Here is a 20,454-nt window from a genome sequence, read left to right on the forward strand (position 1 = left end):
GTTACCTTAAGGTCACTTACAGAATGCTCTGGAAGGTTGAAGTGTGTACCCAAAGGTCATGGGATCTTGCAACTTGCAGATGAGAATTGCTGGTGGATGGCAACGCATGTCATCATGGAAGATAAGCAGGTGCACAAAGTTCTGCTTTTATGGCAGACATTAGGTCCTGTAATAGAAGACATCAGGAAGCATAGCACCTGATTAAGAGCCTCATTTGAATATCTGCCGACGTTTTTTCTTGGGACTCTTGCCAGTGCACCCTTCCCTCCCCCCTCCCTGTTTTGCCTTTTTAAGCTGTCGAGCCTGATCTAGTTCTGGAGGCCTTGGAAGTTGATATGCTGTGTTGTGTTTTTCCTGGTTGGCCTAATCAAGGAAATGGCCTAATAATAGTAGCTATGTTGGATGTGACGAAAAGGAGCTGGCTTTGGTGGTGAGGCCAGGCTGCATTTGGGGGCTTGTTGTTCTCGCGTGCTGCCTGGCCTGCAGGGTCCAGTTCCAAAACCACGCTTCTGCTCCTTGCAGGAAGCAAGGCCTTTCCCTTCCTGAGGGCCAGCACAGATGCCCAGGCCTGGACCTCAGCATCCCCCCCCTCCTCCCAACATGATTGGACAAAAAATAATAGAAGGAACGCGTGGACAGCGGGCGGGGCGAAACTCTGAAAACAATAAGATGTGAGGGGGCGGGGCCAGGGGAGCACTGACCAATCAAAGGGTGGCCCGAACGGGGTTAGAAGGCGGAGTAGCATGGCTTGAACCTATCACAGCTACTGTAGGACGTCGCTTGGAGAACCCTGACCAACGAGTGTCCGTGAAAGGGAAAGGGGGGCTGTTGTGGAACGATCGAGGAGGGCGGGCTTGTAAGGCTTGTTCAATAGGATACTACGACTGCATTGGGGCGGATTTTAAGGCGTCGCGAGCCAATCGAACGCGTAAAACCTTGGCCTAGGCAAAGGCGGGTTCACGAACAAATAAGGCCAATGAGATGGGAGATCCGCGAGCGGGGCGTGGCTCGTCGCGTTTTTTTACCCTGCCTCGCTGCGAGCCAACCAGACAAACAGCGAAGGCGGAGTCTGGCTGCAGCAGCCCAATCCGAGTCGCGCTCCAGGGGCAGCGGGTTGGGCTGCGGAGGGAGGGATTGGTTGCGTCGAGTCTGTCAGGCTGAGGTGGGGTAAACACGCACTCGAGCTCCAGGCGCTGAAGGAAGGAGGAAGGGGACGGGCAGAGTCCTGGCCACTTCTGTTGTGGCGGCGGTGGCGTTGTTGTTGTTGAGGGACTCCGGCCGACGGACGAAGCAGCCGGCAAAATGGCGGCCGCCGCCCAGGTGTGCGAAAACATCCAGATGTTGCTGGAGGCGGCAGAGTTCCTGGAGCGGCGAGAGCGAGGTAGGCAGGCTCGCTGGGCGGCAGGCAGGCCGGCCGCGTCCCTCCGCCTGACGAAAGCGGCCTCTAGCCGCGCGCCCTCCCCGCAGGCCGCTCTCGTCAGGCGGAGGGACGCGGCGGCAGTGCAGAAGGGTCCGGTAGGACGCGGCTTGCGCCGCCGCCCCCAACCGGTGACAGCGAGGCGGCGGCGGCTCCGTCCTCGCTCACTGCTTTTACTCGCCGCCCCCCTTTTCGTTGAGGAAGGGGAGGGGTCCGTGTCGTCCTCCCCCCCCCCCCGTGTTGTTTTTTTGGTTGGGGGGAGGATCTCTTCTCCGGTTCTTCGCGGTCCCGCTCCCAGAACCTCTCGCGGCGCGTGGGGCGGAGGGGAAGGAGCAGTACGACGCGGCTCTCGAAAACAAGACGGGAACCGCGAGAAGACTAAAAATAAGCCCCCAGAGCGGGTGGGAGGGGGCCGGCCGCGTCTCCTCCTCGTCGCGCAGATTTCCTTTCCGTAGCGCCTGTCCGCTGGGGAGGGACGCGAGTCTCCCTTCGGATCTGGCTTCGCCTTTGCTGCCTCCCAGCCCCGCTGATTCTCGCCCACCCTTGGGTGTATACAAGCCATACTCTTACTTATTTCCATTTATGAATCGCTTCCTATGGGAATTCTCAACGCGGTTAACAATAACAACATAAACAATCAAAGGGAATTAAAACCGTTGCAGATATGAAAGCAATTCCAGTTCCGTCTGGATGTGGGCTGGGAGAGTATGCCTGTTGTTGGGGTGCACCCTGCTTCCCCTCACCCACCAGCCAGCTCCACCTTCACGCCTAATTGGGGCCTGCAGAAACAGGGCGGCCACGACGATTGAGGCGGTGATGCAGGAGGACAGGGGCCTTGAAGGCTTTCCAAAGCTGTGGAAATAGACAGTTTCTGGCTCGCTGCTCTGCGCACCCTGGTTCTGAAGGTATTCTCTACTTGGGATTGTGAGGTGAACTCTAAATAGCTTTCACGAACTCTCCTGCATATTCTTCAGCACACAGTGGCATGGTGGGAATATCTCTCTGCTCATAGACTTTTGTCGCACCTGCCCACAAGTGCGAGATCTAATTAGTCCACCATCATAATAATTAGCATGTTTCAAGTGTTAAAATATGTTAATGTTTGTACCAGACTTGTAAGGTAAGATGGTGGAAGCATTGCCATACTGCAAATGAGGGTGCTGAGACAAAGGGAATATAGACATGGCTGAGGCCAGCCATCTAGGGATGTTCTGAATGTGGTTCTCGTGACATATATAATCCTGCGGGTAGGATCACTTCAAATGCTCTGTATGTCTGTCTCAAATATTCAGAAATCTCTGTCAATAAACCTGTACTGCTTGTCTGTTTTGCCAAGGGTTAATAATTGAATGAATAATGGTTCCCCCCCCCCCAGAAGCTGAGCATGGCTATGCTTCCATGTTACCCTACAGCAGCAAGGATAGAGATGCCTTAAAACGAAGGAACAAGTCCAAGAAAAACAGCAGTAGTAGCAGGTAATGAAAAATGAAGTCTTCTACCTTTATTGTCCTGCTTCTGCAGGGTCAGTTATGCAAAATTCACTCACTTCCAAAGCAATTATAGCAGGGACGTGATGAGTACATTGGGCACACACTAACTCCAAAAATATGGATATTAATTAAAAGGTTAGGTTGCAGTCCTAACTCCACTTAACCAGGGAGTAAGCCCCACTGAATTCGTTAGATGTGAACTGAGTAGATGTGATTAGGATTTCAGCTCGTCATGCTATATAGATCATGTTGTGTAAACGTTTTCATGTTCATGATAAAAAGAGCAAAAGTGTTTCACTTTTGTTTCCTGTCAGTTTTCACACTGGCCTCTGAACTAATATACTGTAATGTTGTATTTGGAATATCTGACAAGATGTATTATCAAAACACAACCTAGTTTGTTTCTTCCTACTGACATGTGAATTAAATTTGATTGGATCACTTTATGTATTTCATTCTAAGCCTTTTGAGACACAGACAAATTCTCAAAATTTATATTGGAAATGTTGCACAGTTAATGGCATGCATATTTCATTACTTATTTAGATTTCTGGAAGCCTGGTTTTCTAAGAAATTTGCAAGGAACCTGGGTTTCGCTGCTTGTATCTTTCGTGAAGTCAGTTGAATTTGAAAGAATATCAAAGCTATGACCCTAAAGAGTAACGTATGTTGACAAAATGGGGTTTACTTCCGCATAAACATTTTTGGGATCCTCTTCCACAAGTACAAGCATTTATGGATCTCATTGTTTGCAGAAATTCCTTTATTCTCTGTCCCTCATGGACAATATTGACTGCCTCCCAATGGAGTATTTGTATTAAATGTTTAATATAATACTCAAAATTCCTATATTTTACAATATATATTAGGTATATTTATATCCCACACATGTAGAATAGCACTCAGAGCGCCGAAACAACCATAAGCATATAATAAAACTTCTAAAAGCAAAACAAACAGTGATGGCAGATAAAATCCTCCTTAACAGTAAGGACCAATAGAATAACATCTTAGTGTGGCAGGCCAAAGCCTGCTGGAATATAAATATATTGCTCTATTAAAATGTGTCTAAATATTTGCAGTTCTAAATTCCCGGGGCTTAATTAATCCAAGTTAAGTTGTTGAGCTGAGCGGTTTTAGAGGCCCTTGTTGAAATATGATTATCTTGTTTTAAAAGCTAGTAGACTTAACTGTTAGCTTGCTCACGCTTGTTTCAGTTTTCCATTTGCATATCTACAGATTCAGACTATCTTACAATATAAGTTTTAGAATCAGGAAGTGACCTAGTTAAAACTTGATCCTTAAATTACCCTGTTGTGCCAGTGGTTAGTGGTCTTTAGATACATACATGATGTTCAGCCGTGTGGGGAATAGTATGGAAGGTGGAGGATGGAATTTCAGTGTTAACTCTTCTCTTTTCTCCCCCCCTCCCCATTTATTAGTTTACATTTTCATGTGAGCATTGGATGCAGTTCTTCAAGGACATATATAATTCTTGCTGTATTTGTATAAAATAGTGTGGGGACTTGTGAAAGCAAGGCTCAAATACAGTTCTGGAGTCTTTCCAGGCAAGCTGATCAGTTCATAGATTCTTTTACCAAGCATTTTCACCAGTAAATCCTTGTTTGCCAGCTTTTAAGAGGAGTGTGTGGTGGAGCATCACTTTAGGGATGAGGATACCATTCTGCTCAGCTACTAAACTCAGCAGCATAAGATGTGCTGCTACCAGCGCTTATGAGCACCATAAACACACGCACAAAAACTTCTGGAGACTTGCATTCAGCTGTCCCTGCTGATGTACATTTTGTTTTTATTTTTTATTCAACTGCAATGTTATAAAATTTAAAATTAATTAATTAATGTAGAAATTAATTAATTAACTTAGAAATTAATTAATTAACTTAGAAATTAATTAATTAAAATCCATTATGTATAATTTGACAGAGGTTTCTACTTTAAAAAAAAAAATTCCAGCCACCCTTGCCTGTTGTGCCAGGCACAGGATTCGTTCTTACACATGCAGAAAAAAATATTGTTTACCGATTGCCACATTCAAGGATTGTAAATTTGTGCAACATGTTTTTGTTCTGCATTAGCATTTTTATCTTCATGAGTACATTATGTGCAGAGTATATTTGAGACTCCTCTCCCATGCATGTTAAAAGGAGATTATGATGCATGCAAATCATCCAAAGAAAGATAGTATCAGAATCATTCACAAATTCTTTAATGTGCTTTAAAAGGAGCTATCATGTAACATAACTTAATGAGTTAAATGGGTATTTTTGAGTTGTAATCAAATGTTAATTAAGTTCTTGTGGGAAGGTTCTGTCTCACCCTTGAAAGCAAAGTGTTTTTTCAAGGACAGGAGGAGGAATGTCTTCAAACTAATCTTGACCTTTGTTCTGGAAAATGGTTGGATTCAGAAAGACTGCAGGTCTTGCTGGATGAGTATTTACTTGCAAAACAGGTGGTTGGGATGCATTCAGAAGGTTATTTTACCTTACCTAACGGTGAGGGCCATGTGAAGGAAAGGCATTATTGTGTCTAGCTTATAATGCAGCTGTGGTGCCTGATTTGAGGCCCCACAGAGCTGGGGTTGTCTTACAAACAGTGGCTTGAAAGCTGCAAAAACAGCCGGCAGTTTCCTCAAAGTCTTCTAATGCTGAACAGTTAGTTGAACTTGTATTTGTAGTCCTTATTGCAGCATGTTTATTCCATGGGTGCCAACTGCAAATGGTTAAACTAATCCTGTCTTTCTCCCTTTAGATCAACGCACAATGAAATGGAAAAGAACAGGTGAGTCTTCAAAAAGACATTATAAATTTTAATTAATCCCAGAAGTAGCCACGTCCTCATCTTTCATTTTAGAGTAATTTGATGAGATGAATTAAAGCAGTGTTTTTAGTTAGAGTCCAGTTTGGGGAAGCTGGTTTTTCTGGGCGGTGACTTACAGTATGTGGAATTGCACATGCTTGTGTGGTAAGAGTGGCTGAGTAGAAAGACACTAATGCAATATCTAATGTGTACTGTCTTGGGGCCATTCTGTTTGCTGTGTACATTAAATGACAGAATTCTGTGTAATAGAACATAGTAAATATTGGACACAATCTTTGGAAATAGCATGTTCTCAAGCCACGTTGAAATGAGCCTGATTCTGATGAAGAAACTATCCACTGGCCCTTTTTTGCTTGATAATTTGGAGAGTTTCTGCTATTGTCACTTCCAAGCCTAGGATAGCCAGTTTTTGTCATGAAGATGTTCATCATGGTAGTGATTGGTTTTTGGAGGACAAAGGCCCACAGAGTATTGAGCTTCTTCTGGGAGAAAGGGCAGGATATAAATTTAATAAATAATATTGTACTGAAGGGGAAACTTCATCACATCAGCCTTGCTCCTTGGTTTTCAGAAAGGGCCAGTTGTTCAAGTGATGTTTACTTAGGAGCTGTGTGACTTCATTCTAGCCACGTGTGCTAGCAACCTTTGTACCAGTGAAGCTATGCCAGGCTGTAGTCTTTATTTCACAGATGGCATACAGTATTTCAGAAGGCTTGCACCACAGGCAATACTTGATGGTTGACTACTGCCACTCCTCTTGCATACAGTTGTCAGGCTATCAAAAGAGTGTGGGAAATAATTGATTCATAATGGCCCTAACTGTTCAAAGTATCATATTGAAGTGTCTAGACTAGACATTGTGAGGTCGAGGACTAAGTTAACTATTTTAGGTCCAGTTTGACATGTGATTGCTGCTCTAACTCGGTTGGCACAAATAGGGCATCTAGAGTACTGCCCAAGAGACACTTGGCTAGGTGTAGTCGCTTTTCAGAAAGTATCCACAGTGTTGTTTGCAGAGGCTTAATTAGGGTGTGTTTTTCTTGGAGTGATTGGTGAGCATAATAGAACAGCTGGGTGATGGATATTTACCTTAGACTTCATGTGATGTGTTCGAACGCTTGTATTTCTATTAACATTTCTTGAGGCTGGTGTGTAAGGTTAATGCCTGTGTTTATGGAGAAAGGGATCTTGGCATGACTTGAAGCTTTCAATAGGTTTGTTAAACTTTCAGGAGTTGGCTACATATCTATTGTAAGAATGAGAGTCTAATTTGGAAGTTTATTTATTTATGTTATATTTATATCCCACCCTGCCTCCCAGTAGAAGCCCAGGCAGCAAACAAAAGCACTAAAATACTCTAAAACATCATAAAAACAAGACTTTAAAATATATTAAAACAAAACATCTTTTTTTAAAAAAGCTTTAAAAACCCATTAAAAAGCAATTCCAACAGATGCAAACTGGGATAAGGTGAAAAGAAGGTAGTTAAACCGAGAAAATATGAAGCTACTCTCTGCTTCTCTAAAGTGCTCCACGGGCTTCATGTTGACATTTTTTATTTCATTCAAGAACAAAATGAATTTCTACACAAACAAGGAAATGAGTAACATTTGACACTTTGCAGTTAGGAATTAAATCTGTGGTACAGCAGTTTGTACCTTAGGTGAATTTAAGCAACTGCACTCATGCAGTTGCAATCTTTTAAACTATGGATTCAAATAATATGTTGTGTTTGGAATGTTCAGCTTTTGATCATTAGCATGAACTGGATTTCCAGCAAGAAAATGTTTCAGTGATAACCCCCTGTTTGTCCTTCAGGACCTATACCTTACTCTTGAATAGTTTTGGCCTTGCTAGTAGGTGTAACTTACAACATGTGAACATTTGCTTTTGTTCCAAGTCAAATGTAAATTGCTTTCTATAGAAAAGTTCTTCAACAGTGCTGAATAAACTGGCTCTAACTTTATATATATATATATCTAATATTTACCAAAGAATGACAGAAAATGAAGCAGGGAAATTCCACTGGCTCAACCAGTAAATCTCATGATCTGAGAAGATAGCTTCAGGACTGCAATTCAGAATTGTGTGGTCATGATCTAGTCGTCATTAAGCACTTCTGTCCAGTTCATTTCAGTAATAAGAGTTAAGCATGTGCTTCATTTTTTCTCATGGAATAATGGAAATTAAAGTTGACTTGATTATACCCTATGTATTTACAGAATGTCTACAAATAGCAAGGTTGTATAGGTGAAGATTGCTTACAACAGCAGAATTAATAGTGTTTAGAGTTTGTTTCATTAAAATATTTGTAGACTGCCCTTCAGTGGATTCCAGGGAGTATACAGTGCGTATAAGAATTAAGAAAAAAATACTAAAATACTATAAAGCAACTGGCAAATTACTGTTGCCTCTCAGTCTGTAAATAAAGTAAAAGCATGAGATAACCCTTTAAAATTTCTGAGTAAATAAAATGGTTTAAAGTGATGCTGAAGAAATAGCACCACCACAGAAAAGGTCCTGTTGCATACACAGTGTACTTCCTCTAAGGATGGGACTTGGAGAAGGGCCCCTATCAAATATGTTAAGGCATGGGCAGGCTGGTGTGGGAAGAGTACTCCTTCAGGTATAATTTTGGTCCTAAACCATTTAAAGCTTTAAAGGTAAGTGTGAACAGCTTGAATTGGGGGCAAGTAGGCAGCCAGTGTAGTCCCCCCCCCAAAAAAATTGGAATAAGATGAATCCATCTGGCTGAACCAGTTGAAATTCTGGCAGCCAAATTCTGCATTAAGCTTCCAAGTCTTCTCCAAGGGCAGCCCCAAATATAACACATTGCAGATACTCATCTGGGAGGCGATTGGACCTGGGGAAAAGGCAATTTCATCAGTGCCCTTTTTGGAAGTCTAATAGCCATTGGGTTGCTTTACTACTTTGTCATCCCTGCTTGTTGAAAGCTGATGCCCTCCAGATGCTGTTAACTGCAACCACCACCTCACCATTGGCCAGGCTACCTGAGACTGATGGGAGTAACAGTCCAATTACATCTGGAAAGTTCCCACAGGCTACTGCTGACCTAGACTGTATTTGAATATCTCCCCAAACTTTACCAATCTTGTCATGTTAATAAAGTTTTGATTCGTAACATAGTTCTTGCTCATTAAATGTCATTGCTTCATACTGACTTACCAGAGTTATTTCTTATCTACTGAGGTTGCCTTTCTGCTGCTGTGACAAGTACCAGCAGAAATTAGACAACAGTTATTACTGAACAATTACCTACTGGCAGACGAATAGTCTCATTGAGCCTGTCTATTCAGTGGGAATATATTTAAAGGTGCCTCTCAGCATGTGGAAGTGTGACCTGTTCCACTGAATAAGTGGAGGCAGACACTTCTCTTCCCCCAGCCCCACTCCCAAATAAGAGAGGGGCTTGTTCTCTCTACAGGCCTGACTCCCTGCATTGTTTTGTTTGAAAATTAAAGACTAACCCTACTACCCTTGCAAGTATACTTGTACATAACTAAAGAACAGCATCTGCCTCTCCAAAAAATCCCAGTCCCTGCAGAAATCAGGGCTGAAGTTGACCCCCATCAGCTGATGATACTTTCAGGCTTGCTGGATGGACTGCGGAACTTGATTTTGCAGCTGACCCCTGAAGAAAGCAGCTTTGCCAGCCCTATGCTTGGCGCTTGGGAAACACCAAGCATAGAGCTGGCAAAGGCCCTTGTACTTCAGTTCCCAAGCACTTCAAAACCAGCTGACTGTCCGGCATTTGGGAAGTACTATGCAAGGAACTGACAGGTGGGCGGGACAAGCCACCTCTCAATCGTCTGATGACATGTTGATGTTGGATGATTGACAGGTGGGTTGTCCTGCCCACCTGTCAAAATATGACCTATGGGGGTGGGGATTGATAAGGATTTGACCCCCTGGGCTGAAAAGGTTCCTCACCCTTGCTTTTAACAGAATACTATTTATTTTGTCATCAGTCCTGAGCAGGATAGAAGGCTGGGGTGAGTTGGTGTGAAAATTGTTTTCTCTTTCCTCACATGCATTTGGGGAAGGGAGAACAGCAGAAAAGGGCGTGCATGAAAGCAGGGAGTTAAAAAGATGCTGTGTGGCCAGCTCCTGCTCAGGCAATTTAGTTGGAGAACTATAGGGGCATGTCAGAATTAAGGGCATAAGCTGAAGCGGCAGCCGAGTGTAGCTGCTTGAAATAAGGAAAATTCTGGCCATTCTTAAGGGCAAAATCCCACAACTTCTAATTGATGGATATTACTCCCCAATTTTGATTTCCATAATTAAATTAATGGCTGCCACAGCAACTGTGGCAATTGTATTTATAGGCTTCTGGGTGCAGTTGTGACTAAAGCGTATTAATGTTCTTCCAGGCTGTATTTGGTTCTAGACTGTTAGTAAAATAGAGGATAAAAAAGAAAATTGTTTTTCCTTCTAACAGTGAGGGGTGACTTTTCATTAAATAACTGACTTTATAATTCGGTGTTTCAAGGGCATTGTGAAGTTTTAGTAATATGCAAATTATTTAAACTTCACTAGTCCAGTTTTTGTAACACTCAGCTAGAAATTTGCTAACCAGCCATGATAAATGTGGTCCTTATTGATAATGAAATGGAGTTTAAATTTGGTCAGTTATTGAGGGCACTCAGATAATTTTCAGATATCAGCAGGTTTCTAGGTGGCCTGAAAGATTACTAGTAAACATCAGCATTTAAAGTTTGAAATTTACATGAACAAGGATGGTCTTTCACTGGCAAGAAGGTCATTGCTCATTGGTAGAGCTCATGTTGTGCCTTACATGCACAAGATCCCAGGTTCAGTCCCTCACGTCTCCAGTTACAAGTATTTCAGGTTGAAGGACAAGGAAAGAGACCTTTGACTTAAATGTTCAAATGTTGTATGGCGGAAAATAACAGTGGGTGACGAAGAAGCTACTAAAACCACTTAGCTTAATGGCTCTTGCCTTTAAACCATACCGGCAAAGTGAATAGCAAGTAAACCAGAATGTTAACTGGAGCACGGCACAGGGAGCATATCACTCCTGTGCTTTTATCGACTCCACTGGCTCCCAATTTGTTTCCGGGCCCAATTCATAGTGATGGTTCTGACAAAGCCCTAAACAGCCTTGAACCAATGTACCTGAGGGACTGCTTATGCCCATATGTACCTGTCCAGGATTTAAGATCATCTGCCTCTGGTCTCCTCTGTGTGCCTGGAGTGAAAGATGTTAGATTGAGAGGCACGTGGGAGAGAGCTTTTTCAGCTGTGGCCCCGAAGCTTTGGAATACTCTACTCCAAGAAGTTCGCTCTGCTCCCTTCCTGTTGGTTTTCCGGAGACTTCTGAAAATGATGTTGGAGAGCCTTTGGGAGGGATTGAAGATAGAGCTTGACACTGATTTTATGCCTTCGGCATTAAATTTTACCTTTGTAGTCCCGAGAGAGAGAGAGAGAGAGAATGAGTGAGAGAGAGAGAGAGAGAGAGAGAGAGAGAGAATGAGTGAGAGAGAGAGAGAGAGAGAGAGAGAGAATGAGTGAGAGAGAGAGAGAGAGAGAGAGAGAATGAGTGAGAGAGAGAGAGAGAGAGAGAGAGAATGAGTGAGAGAGAGAGAGAGAGAGAGAGAATGAGTGAGAGAGAGAGAGAGTGAGAGAGAGAATGAGTGAGAGTGAGAGAGAGAGAGAGAGAGAGAGAGAGAATGAGTGAGAGTGAGAGAGAGAGAGAATGAGTGAGAGTGAGAGTGAGAGAGAGAGAGAATGAGTGAGAGAGAAAGAGAGAGAATGAGTGAGAGAGAGAAAGAGAGAGAATGAGTGAGAGAGAAAGAGAGAGAATGAGAATGAGAGAGTGAGAGAGAATGAGTGAGAGAGTGAGAGTGAGAATGAGTGAGAGAGTGAGAGTGAGAATGAGTGAGAGAGTGAGAGTGAGAATGAGTGAGTGAGTGAGTGAGAATGAATGAGTGAGTGAGTGAGAATGAATGAGTGAGTGAGTGAGAGAATGAGTGAGTGAGAGAATGAGTGAGTGAGAGAATGAGTGAGTGAGAGAGAGAATGAGAGAGAATTGTATTTTAATTTACTGTTTGCAATTTTATCATGTACATGTTTGATTTTATTTTTGTAAGCCGCCCTGAGTGCCCTATTATAGGGTAGAAGGGTGGGATAGAAATATTTTAAATAAATAAATAAACTTTCATTTCTCTAGTCAACATGATGGTGATCAACTTATCACTGATGGTTGGTTATCTCTGAAACTAACTTTGCTATGCTTTTGGATAATGCAGCTAGAATCACATTTGAATTAAAATGTCAGAGTATCTTCTGTGTAATTACAATAGCACCACAGTTTACGGCTTTGTGATGTGTTCTGAGACTGACATGGCATCTAAATACATTGAGACCAGGGGTGAGGAATCGGACCCGGCTGGTGGGCCGCATCCTTATCACCTCTGCCCTGCGCTGGCCAACAGGAGAGCAGGAAGGTCAAAGGAGGTTGCTGTAACTGCTGATCTGTGGCCACAAGGAGTCCTTTTTGAAGGCTCAGCAGAGGGGAAAATGTTCCTAAAGTGGAGCATTTCCCCCTCTGAATCCAAACCGCTTTCTTTACAAAGTGCTTCATCCAGTGCTTTGAATCTGAATCGCTTCCTCTGGAAAGAAATAAGAGATGCTCCATATTTTTCTTTTTAGAGGAAGCAGCTTGCTTTTGGAGCACTGGAAGAAGTACTTTGAATCCAAGCTGCCTGTTCCAACCTCCTTGGCTGCATTAGGGAGTTTCCAGCTCATCTCAGCTTTGATGCTGATTATCAGCTGTGTAGCGCTCTCTTCAAACACCGACAGTCGGTTACAGGTGCTTCCAGAGATCCCTGTGCTGCAATTTGAAGCCCTGACAATCAGCTGATAGTTGGGCTTCAAAGCACCTTGCAACCCTCTTTGTGATCCAGCCGCAACTTTACTTGCCCCACACTTGACATCATGGGACATCAAGTGTAAGGAAGCTTGGCTTGGCCAAAATGGCCTGGCAGGCCTAATGAGGCCTGAGGGCTGGAGGCTTCCCACCCCCAATTTACACGTTTAGAATGGTTCACATTTCCTGAATCAGACATAGCCATCTTTCACAATACTAAATTCAGAATGGCGTGATGCAGTGATAAACATTCTTCTCATCTCACTTCTCAGCTTCATGATTACTTATTCTAGTTCCTTAGTATAATGGAGAAGTGTCCATGATGAGTGTTTCCAGATCATTGTTCTCACATCCTTAACATGTGTGACTCTTGGTCAACAGACGTGCTCATCTGCGACTGTGTCTGGAGAAGCTCAAAGGGCTAGTGCCTCTTGGACCAGAATCCAGTAGACATACAACGTTGAGTTTACTAACGAAAGCTAAATTGCACATAAAGGTGAGTTGAAGCTGACGTGCTCTGGAGCTCCACGTAAAAAAGCTCATTACTTTTTGTTCTTCAGATATGTAATGGAACTGGAATAAGAAGTTAAAAGCTTCACCTTCCTAAAGAATGTTTCATCACTGATAAAGAAGTCTGCCCCTGTCATGATAGGGGAAAGGACAAAACATAATCTTTGAGTTAGAATAGCTGCCACATTGAAAGAATGCATAGAGACAGTAAATCTTGGCAGATGCTTGAAATAGATCACAATGAGTAATTGCCAAAGATGATGCCTACCCATCTCTAGTTAAAGGGTCCACATGCTTTTACAGAAGGCCTTCAAATTGCTTGAGAAGTGCTGTTAAAACCCCTTCAGATGTGAGTGATGACGAATTGAGATAATTGGGATCATGCGTAGAGAACAGACAGCAGCTAAAGCTAGTTAGCTTCACAGTTTCATCCTCCTGAAGAATCTAGCTAATTTTGAAGTTTTGCACATAACACACAAGAACCCAATGATGCCTGTTTTTTCCAACAGAAACTTGAAGACTATGATAGAAAAGCAGTGCACCAAATAGATCAGTTGCAGCGAGAACAGCGGCACCTGAGAAGGCAGCTGGAGAAACTGGGCATTGAGCGAATAAGAATGGATAGTATCGGATCCACTGTTTCTTCTGAGCATTCAGATTCAGACAGAGGTAAGTACTGTTGGTTTTGGACTTGGGTCCCTGCTTTCAAGCCCAAATCTGAATTGTTCTGAATTAGGAAGCAAATGCTGACTGAATTACCCAAGTAACCCTGCATTTCTGTTGCAGAAGAAATTGATGTGGATGTCGAAAGCACAGACTACCTAACAGGGGACCTGGACTGGAGCAGCAGCAGCAGCCCCAGTGATTCGGATGACAGGGGAAGCTTGCAGAGTGTGTGCAGTGATGAGGGCTATTCGAGCGCTGGCATTAAAAGAATAAAGCTGCAGAACAATGTCAAGGCTTGTCTCAGCCTATAAGGAGCCAGTAGCTTTCTGTCCATCCATTGCTGTTTCCTTGTTGGATCTTACTAAGTAGTATGTTGGACCGTCCCACAATTCTCTTGCACGTAAACTTCTTGTACCACCAACATTACCAAAATCTGCTTTGCCTAAGTCTGAAAACAGTGCATAGGGTTGTGGGTTACAAGCTACTCTCTGGAGCACACATCTGATGGCATCCACTAGCTTCCCTTTTCCGTCAGTAAACTCATCTCTGTGAGACTGAACATTCCTACCAAATTTCTAAGCACCCAAGGATATTGTTGCAGTAATAGCAACTTACACTTTTTGCCTGTGCTGCTATTGCTTGATGTTCTAAATTAACCTTTTCATCATGTGGGTGGGAGAAAGGGAGAACATAACATAAGCTGTCCAAAACAGCCAGACTAGCCACTATTCCTCAAATGTGACCTCTCTAGGAAGAACTTTTGCTTTCTTGTCATTCAGAGCTGGAAATTGGCATGACATGCATAGAAGCATTGTAAGTTTCTGCTAAGGAATTATGCAGGGAAACGTCCCAGCCATTGTTCAGCAGTTATTCTGAAGTGTCCCAAGTCATTGCATAGTGATCTCTGAGGCACTCCTCCTGCCAGTACTCAATCAAAGCTCCATTTGGATTTTAAGTGCTGAACCACCTTCTCAGCAGTAGCCCTATAGAGCTAGGATTGAGACAGGCAGCTGACATACTAAAGCTAAGTTTGGCAGAAGTATAGTAGGGATAGAATCGTGCTGTAGGCTCTTAAAAGGGTGCGGGGGATTTTTTTACATTTAGTTCATTACCCTGGTAGGATGCCTTCACTCAAAACACATCTCAATATCTTTGGTATCAAAAGACCAAATGGTACTTTAAACTGCTCCAGTGCAATTTTTATTACGATGTCTTTGCATTGATAGCTGCATTTACCTTTTGTTCCCAGCAGCTTTTCTAGCTAAGTCCTGCTTCTTGTCTCTGGGACAATTCTTTCTACCTCAGAGAGCTGAACAAAGCTGATCTCGATCCCTTTAGCACAAAAGAATTATGCCTCATTTGTATACTTGGTTCTAGTCCAATCTGTTTACTTAAAAAAAATTCAGCAATAACCGAGTGACAAAGTTAGCTGTGCTAGCTTTGAGTTAATGACTGAGGAGACCGCATTACAGTAATTCTCTGGTGTGCTATCTTGGCATTCTAGCACTCCCTTGCCTGTTCAAATTATTTCATAGCCCTCTGACAGTGACTTGCGTGCGAATTTTGGGTTTTTTGACTTCACTATCTTTTCTGCCCCCTTTTCACCCTGTCTCTGGTATCCTACATCAACAGCATTCTCACCACTACATAGAGCACATGCAAATGTACATAATGTGCCCTATGGATAGTATTTATTCATGTTTATATAATGTAATAACATTCTTATGATTTCATGCTTCTATACATGCTTAGGAAACTCTGTATGTCAAGGTCTGCTGACGTAAGATTTCCTTTCTCCCCTTCTATTTACTTTGAATATTAACATTGTGCCCACTTGGTCACCTCCCAGTGACTTTCAGTGTTGTTTCTTCGTGTGCAGCTTACTGTCCCCAAGCTCTTAGAGGATACCTTAGACTGAGGCAGTTAAGCAACTTCATGTCACTTCACTCTAAAAGGGCTATGTAGCTTATTTAGCTTCAAAATGTAATTCATGCTTGCTTGCATGAACTGAGCTGCCAAAATCCACTAGGACACAAGTCGTTTCTAAATAACACAAAAATCAAATTTGATTTCTTCAAGAAGCTTAAAGCTATCTTTGGATAAATTTTCAAGATGGGAAGTGGGGCTAGTGGATTGCTAAAGATCTCCAAAGCTATTTCTTTTGAGTGTGCTATCTTAAAAAAAAAAAAAGCTGGAATTTTCAGATATCCAGCCGACTTGCACTGAACTCCTATTTGTTTGGAGGCCCTCCTGCATTTATAAGCTGGCTTTGAATCCGAGCAGAAAACCCTTCAGAGAGCTAGCTCCCAGCCTGTAAACTTTAAAGAAGTTGAGTAGCTGCACTTTGAAGTCCTTCGTTCTGACATGTTTCTTGCCTGAGACCTTTGAGCTTCTATATTTGTTAATGAGTTGCATAAAACTGCCTCACAAATTCAACTCCATGTTGCCACTTTAAGGTTCAATGTAACTTCAGATTTTTGGGGCGTTTTGATGGGGTAAATTTGGATTACAAATTTGTGTACTTTTCCTTAGAAGTAACGAGTCTTACGGATTCACATTAATGTGTTTTAATTGTTGTGCCTTTTATGAGTTAATTATACCTGGGCATAATCCACTTCTAACTTCTTCTAGGCAATGCCATCCCTCCTTCCCTCCCCCTTTTCCCCCAAATAATTAAGTGGATGGAAGTGGCAGATATATCTATGGTTGTATGCAGCTGCTTTCATTTTGGTGGACATTGAGCAGGAGAAATTTCTAGTGGATTGTGCCCATTCTCTTTTTAGTAAAATACTGTGGGATTCTTGTTTTGGGGGGTTGGGGGGTAGTCCCTATTGTGAACCAGTAATTAATCTTTGCACTGTCTGGATGTGGTCCTTTCAAAATTTGGATGGTACAGAAAACATTGAACTTTGCAAATGATGCACTAATGTAAAAAAACTAACCTAAGGAGGTTTGTGGGGTTTCAAAAGGATCTGGGCAGATAAAATAAATTGTCCTGTGGGCTCCAGGGACCTCTTTAAATGTCTTGGCTAGGACTGGCCTTGCCAGCACCAAACATCTGTGGTCCTCATTGCTATTCACCCAGCCTATCCCTCAGATAGTTGTACCCACTTCGGGGCTGGAGAAATAGGCCCAGCTGTACATATGTCCTCCCTTAATGTAGAAATGCCTGCCTATAGGGTTTGGGAGGTTTGTACATGGTTGCATAATCACACAAATCTCCTCTATCTTTACTACATGAGCAGAAGGTTTGTACACTGCCAGAGTGGTGTGGGAACACCCGTAGAGGCAGTAAGCAGCAAACATGTCAGTTGTGTGATGGGTAAGCTGGGCCATAGTAGTGTAATGTTCTGGTCCAGCCAAAATTGCTCTTGAATTCACTGATCCACCAGCATTATTACTCAATAAGCTGCAGATACATTCATTTTGAAAATTGTTAAAGGGGAACTGGGGTTGTTTCTGTGCCTGTGTTTACAGCTGGAAGCCACATGTGTTAAAAAGGTCGCACTATATGCTGCTGCACTCTGTAACTTCCTGTGCAGATGCAAATCTGGGACACAATTGGAAATGGAAATTCAAAACTTGTGCTCTTACTGATCAGAAGTAAATGTGGATGTCAGGGTGACAGTCTGATGTAGCCTAAAAGTATTGTCTGTACCTGGTGGACCTTTCTCCTGAGTGTTGAACACCCAGAACTTTTATTATGGTATTGTGTTTTTTATAAAGCAGAGCTTTCAAGGTGCTGATAGTCACATCTAGTGAATTGTTTTCCAGGGTTGGTATGAATATCTGTATTTGGTTCAAATTCAGAGCACTTATTTGAGATGTCCAGTTAGGTGCCACAAACTTTCCCATCCTCTTGTAATATTCCAGAGCTCTGGGCATTAGCAGGCTGAGTTCTGCCGCTGCCAGGTTAGCACTTTGTTCTCATAATATGGCACTTCTCACCTGCCCTTGAACCCCTCTCCCCCAATCTGTTCTTTCTCTCCAGAACTAAATATCTTCAATAGCGCTTACAAACACAGCCAGAAGGAAGTCCTGTGTTTTGGGGGAGGGTGGGATGAATGATGGGGAGGGGTTTTGGTTTTTTTACATGCTCACTGCCTAATTAGAGTGAACTGGGGCCTCTGGTGTCCGCTCTAGCAATATATTAGGACTCTGAGTCCTCCTTTTGCCCTCTTAGTAAGAAATATCAGGTTTTGACACTTAACTGTATTGGGATGAATTCTGCTTTTCATACCTAGCTATACATGTACTTCCCTAATTCCAGATATTGTTGCTTACTCCCCTGCTGCTTTGATCTGAAGTGATTTTTTTGCTTTCTGTTGGTGCAAGTGTTTGGTTTCTATACTTTATGGCCACCTGAAGCTCTTTGAACAGCTATGTGAATGAGTGACACTTTTGGTTTGTCGGAAAAACCCCACATACACATTACTGAGCAAAGAAAATCTTTCCATGCTCCAGTGTCTGTATACAAAGATTGACTTCAGCAAACCTGTTTGCTTTTGAATATTGTGGTTTGGTTGAACAGCTCTTAAAGTCAGCTTGTACCTGGCTGCCATCTACTTTACAGCTTAAATGCACTTACTGAAGCATAACCTATTCCCTTCTAAAGTGCCCAAAGATTTGACCAATCGGGAGGAGTTCGGCTTTATTAATGTGCTGTTCTTTTTGGTTGACCTTGCCTCAAAGAGGTGCTCTTAACAACACTTGCGCTTTTGAACTCTTGACATTAGTTTGGAGTCTTCCAAATAAAAATGCAGCCTAAACGGGGGAGCAGCAGATGGGGAGAAATAGGAATTCAGTTTCCGGATGTTCAGTTCCTAATGTAAATACCATGTCATTAAAAATCCTGTGTCAAGACCATATAATGGTGCTTTTTATTACAGTTAGCACATGCATTTTTAGACATTACATGTTTTAGAAGACCTTGCTGTGTATATGTATACTTCTGTATTGTTCAACTGTTAGAAAATAAATTATTTCATTATTAAAGAGTGTCTAGTGTGAGGTTCTCTTGAAAGAGTCATTATCATTATTCTTAAAGACATCCAAATTGTATTGAAACTACATAGGAAGTTCCATTTAGCTCAATATTGCCTCCACTGAGGTAACGGCTCTCCCAGTTTTCAGGTAGAGGTCTCTCTCCCAGCCCCCCCTGGAGATGCCAGGGATTAAACCTGGGACCTTCGGCATCCAAAGCAGATGCTCTACCTTGGAGCTATAGCCTCGGTGGCTAACCCTCTTTCACAGCCCATAGGAGATGTGCAGCTTTCTGTGAACCACCTTTAGCATTACTTTTGACCTTGGCTTAGGGAAGCCAAGGGCCTGGGGAGAAGTGGAGCATGTGTGTGTCAGTTGTAGGAATAATAAGTTGCAAGAGTTAAAAAAAAAAAAAACAGCTCCACCCATTCTGCAGGCCCAGTGAAAATCTGGGAATAGCTGATGCTGTAGCATTGGTGATAGTGGACCTGATTAATATTTGAATGGGAAGCCACTGAGAGCACTGTATCAATTGCTGTGAGCCTTGCAAGGGAAGAACAGGCTAAAAGTTTAATATTGCAGCATAATTTCCTCTGTTGTCTGAATCCTGTTGGTTGATGGTTTGCAAATGTCTCTTCCATAGCACTGTGGAGTAGAATAAAGGTCATGGTCCTATGCCAAATGGGCAAAGGAGGTGGAAGAACTGGTAGCTACAGTGCTGGCTATTCCTGGCAGACCCTCCTGGAGGAGTAAGAGTTGGGGCCTTGGACCAAATAGCACCTCCCTTCTGAAACAGAGTAGTGAGGCATGAAGCCTGTCTAGGCCAATCACTCTTGCAAGATGGTTGTGAGAATAGAAAAGGGGCAGACCTATGTGTGCTGGAGCACAGTGCTTTAGAGAACGGGCTGATGCAGATAAAGCATACAGAAGAGTGCCATGATAAGTTGCTGGTGGAGAAAAACACCATGGACCATGTATCCCATGGACAGGGATGTCCCTGTCTGGAAAGAAGTTTGGAGCCTGTTCCAAGAAATGAGCAGATATGCACCAGTTGAAAAACCCCTGGTTGCACTTTGGTTGTACAGTCCCAACTCTAAACAGATGTGTAAATATCAGGAGTCAAGTTGTCCTTGTTGGTCCTGAATCTGCCAATCAGCTTCATTTGGTGACCCAGAGTACTAGTGTTAAAGAGGCATGTGTGTGTGGCCGCTTTTACACACCTTAAACGGTTTTACAGATTTCTATAAACCCCCCTGCTTTAGTTGCCTTTTTTTTGTAAACAGCCACAAGCATAACCTTTCCTCACAGAGAAGGTGCACTAGTCCTCTGGTCATTTTGGCTTGCCCTCTTCACTTTTTCTAGCTCTACAATAATCATATAACCTCTTCAATAATCAAGACTAGAAGCAGCAAAATTGCAAAATGGCCCGCTTGCACTGGCTTCCAATATGCTTCCGGGCCAAATTCAAAGTGTTGGTATTAACCTATAAAGCCTTATACGGCGCGGGACCTCAATATCTGTCGGAACGCCTCTCCCGCTATGAACCGGCTCGTACACTACGGTCTGCTACGAAGGCCCTCCTCCGGGTCCCGACTCATAGGGAGGCCCGGAGGGCAGTGACAAGATTAAGGGCCTTCTCA

General features: G+C 43.0%; 1 protein-coding gene across 2 annotated transcripts; it reads left to right on the forward strand.

Moving 5' to 3' along the window:
• Nucleotides 1-1,037: 1,037 nt before the first annotated feature.
• Nucleotides 1,038-18,826, forward strand: MXD1 (MAX dimerization protein 1). 2 transcript variants are annotated; one of them, XM_061592370.1, is made up of 6 exons: nucleotides 1,038-1,381; nucleotides 2,793-2,892; nucleotides 5,677-5,706; nucleotides 13,037-13,151; nucleotides 13,675-13,834; nucleotides 13,955-18,826. In XM_061592370.1, exons 1-6 carry the CDS (start codon nucleotides 1,303-1,305, stop codon nucleotides 14,140-14,142), a joined length of 672 nt encoding a protein of 223 aa, XP_061448354.1. In that variant the 5' UTR covers nucleotides 1,038-1,302; the 3' UTR covers nucleotides 14,143-18,826. The 2 variants fall into 2 exon arrangements, with proteins under 2 accessions (XP_061448354.1, XP_061448353.1); XM_061592369.1 differs by having other exon boundaries at nucleotides 1,039-1,381; nucleotides 13,952-18,826.
• Nucleotides 18,827-20,454: the final 1,628 nt, after the last annotated feature.

This window comes from Rhineura floridana, chromosome 12, assembly GCF_030035675.1.
Source record: "Rhineura floridana isolate rRhiFlo1 chromosome 12, rRhiFlo1.hap2, whole genome shotgun sequence".
In the NCBI taxonomy this organism is placed as follows: Eukaryota; Metazoa; Chordata; class Lepidosauria; order Squamata; family Rhineuridae; genus Rhineura; species Rhineura floridana.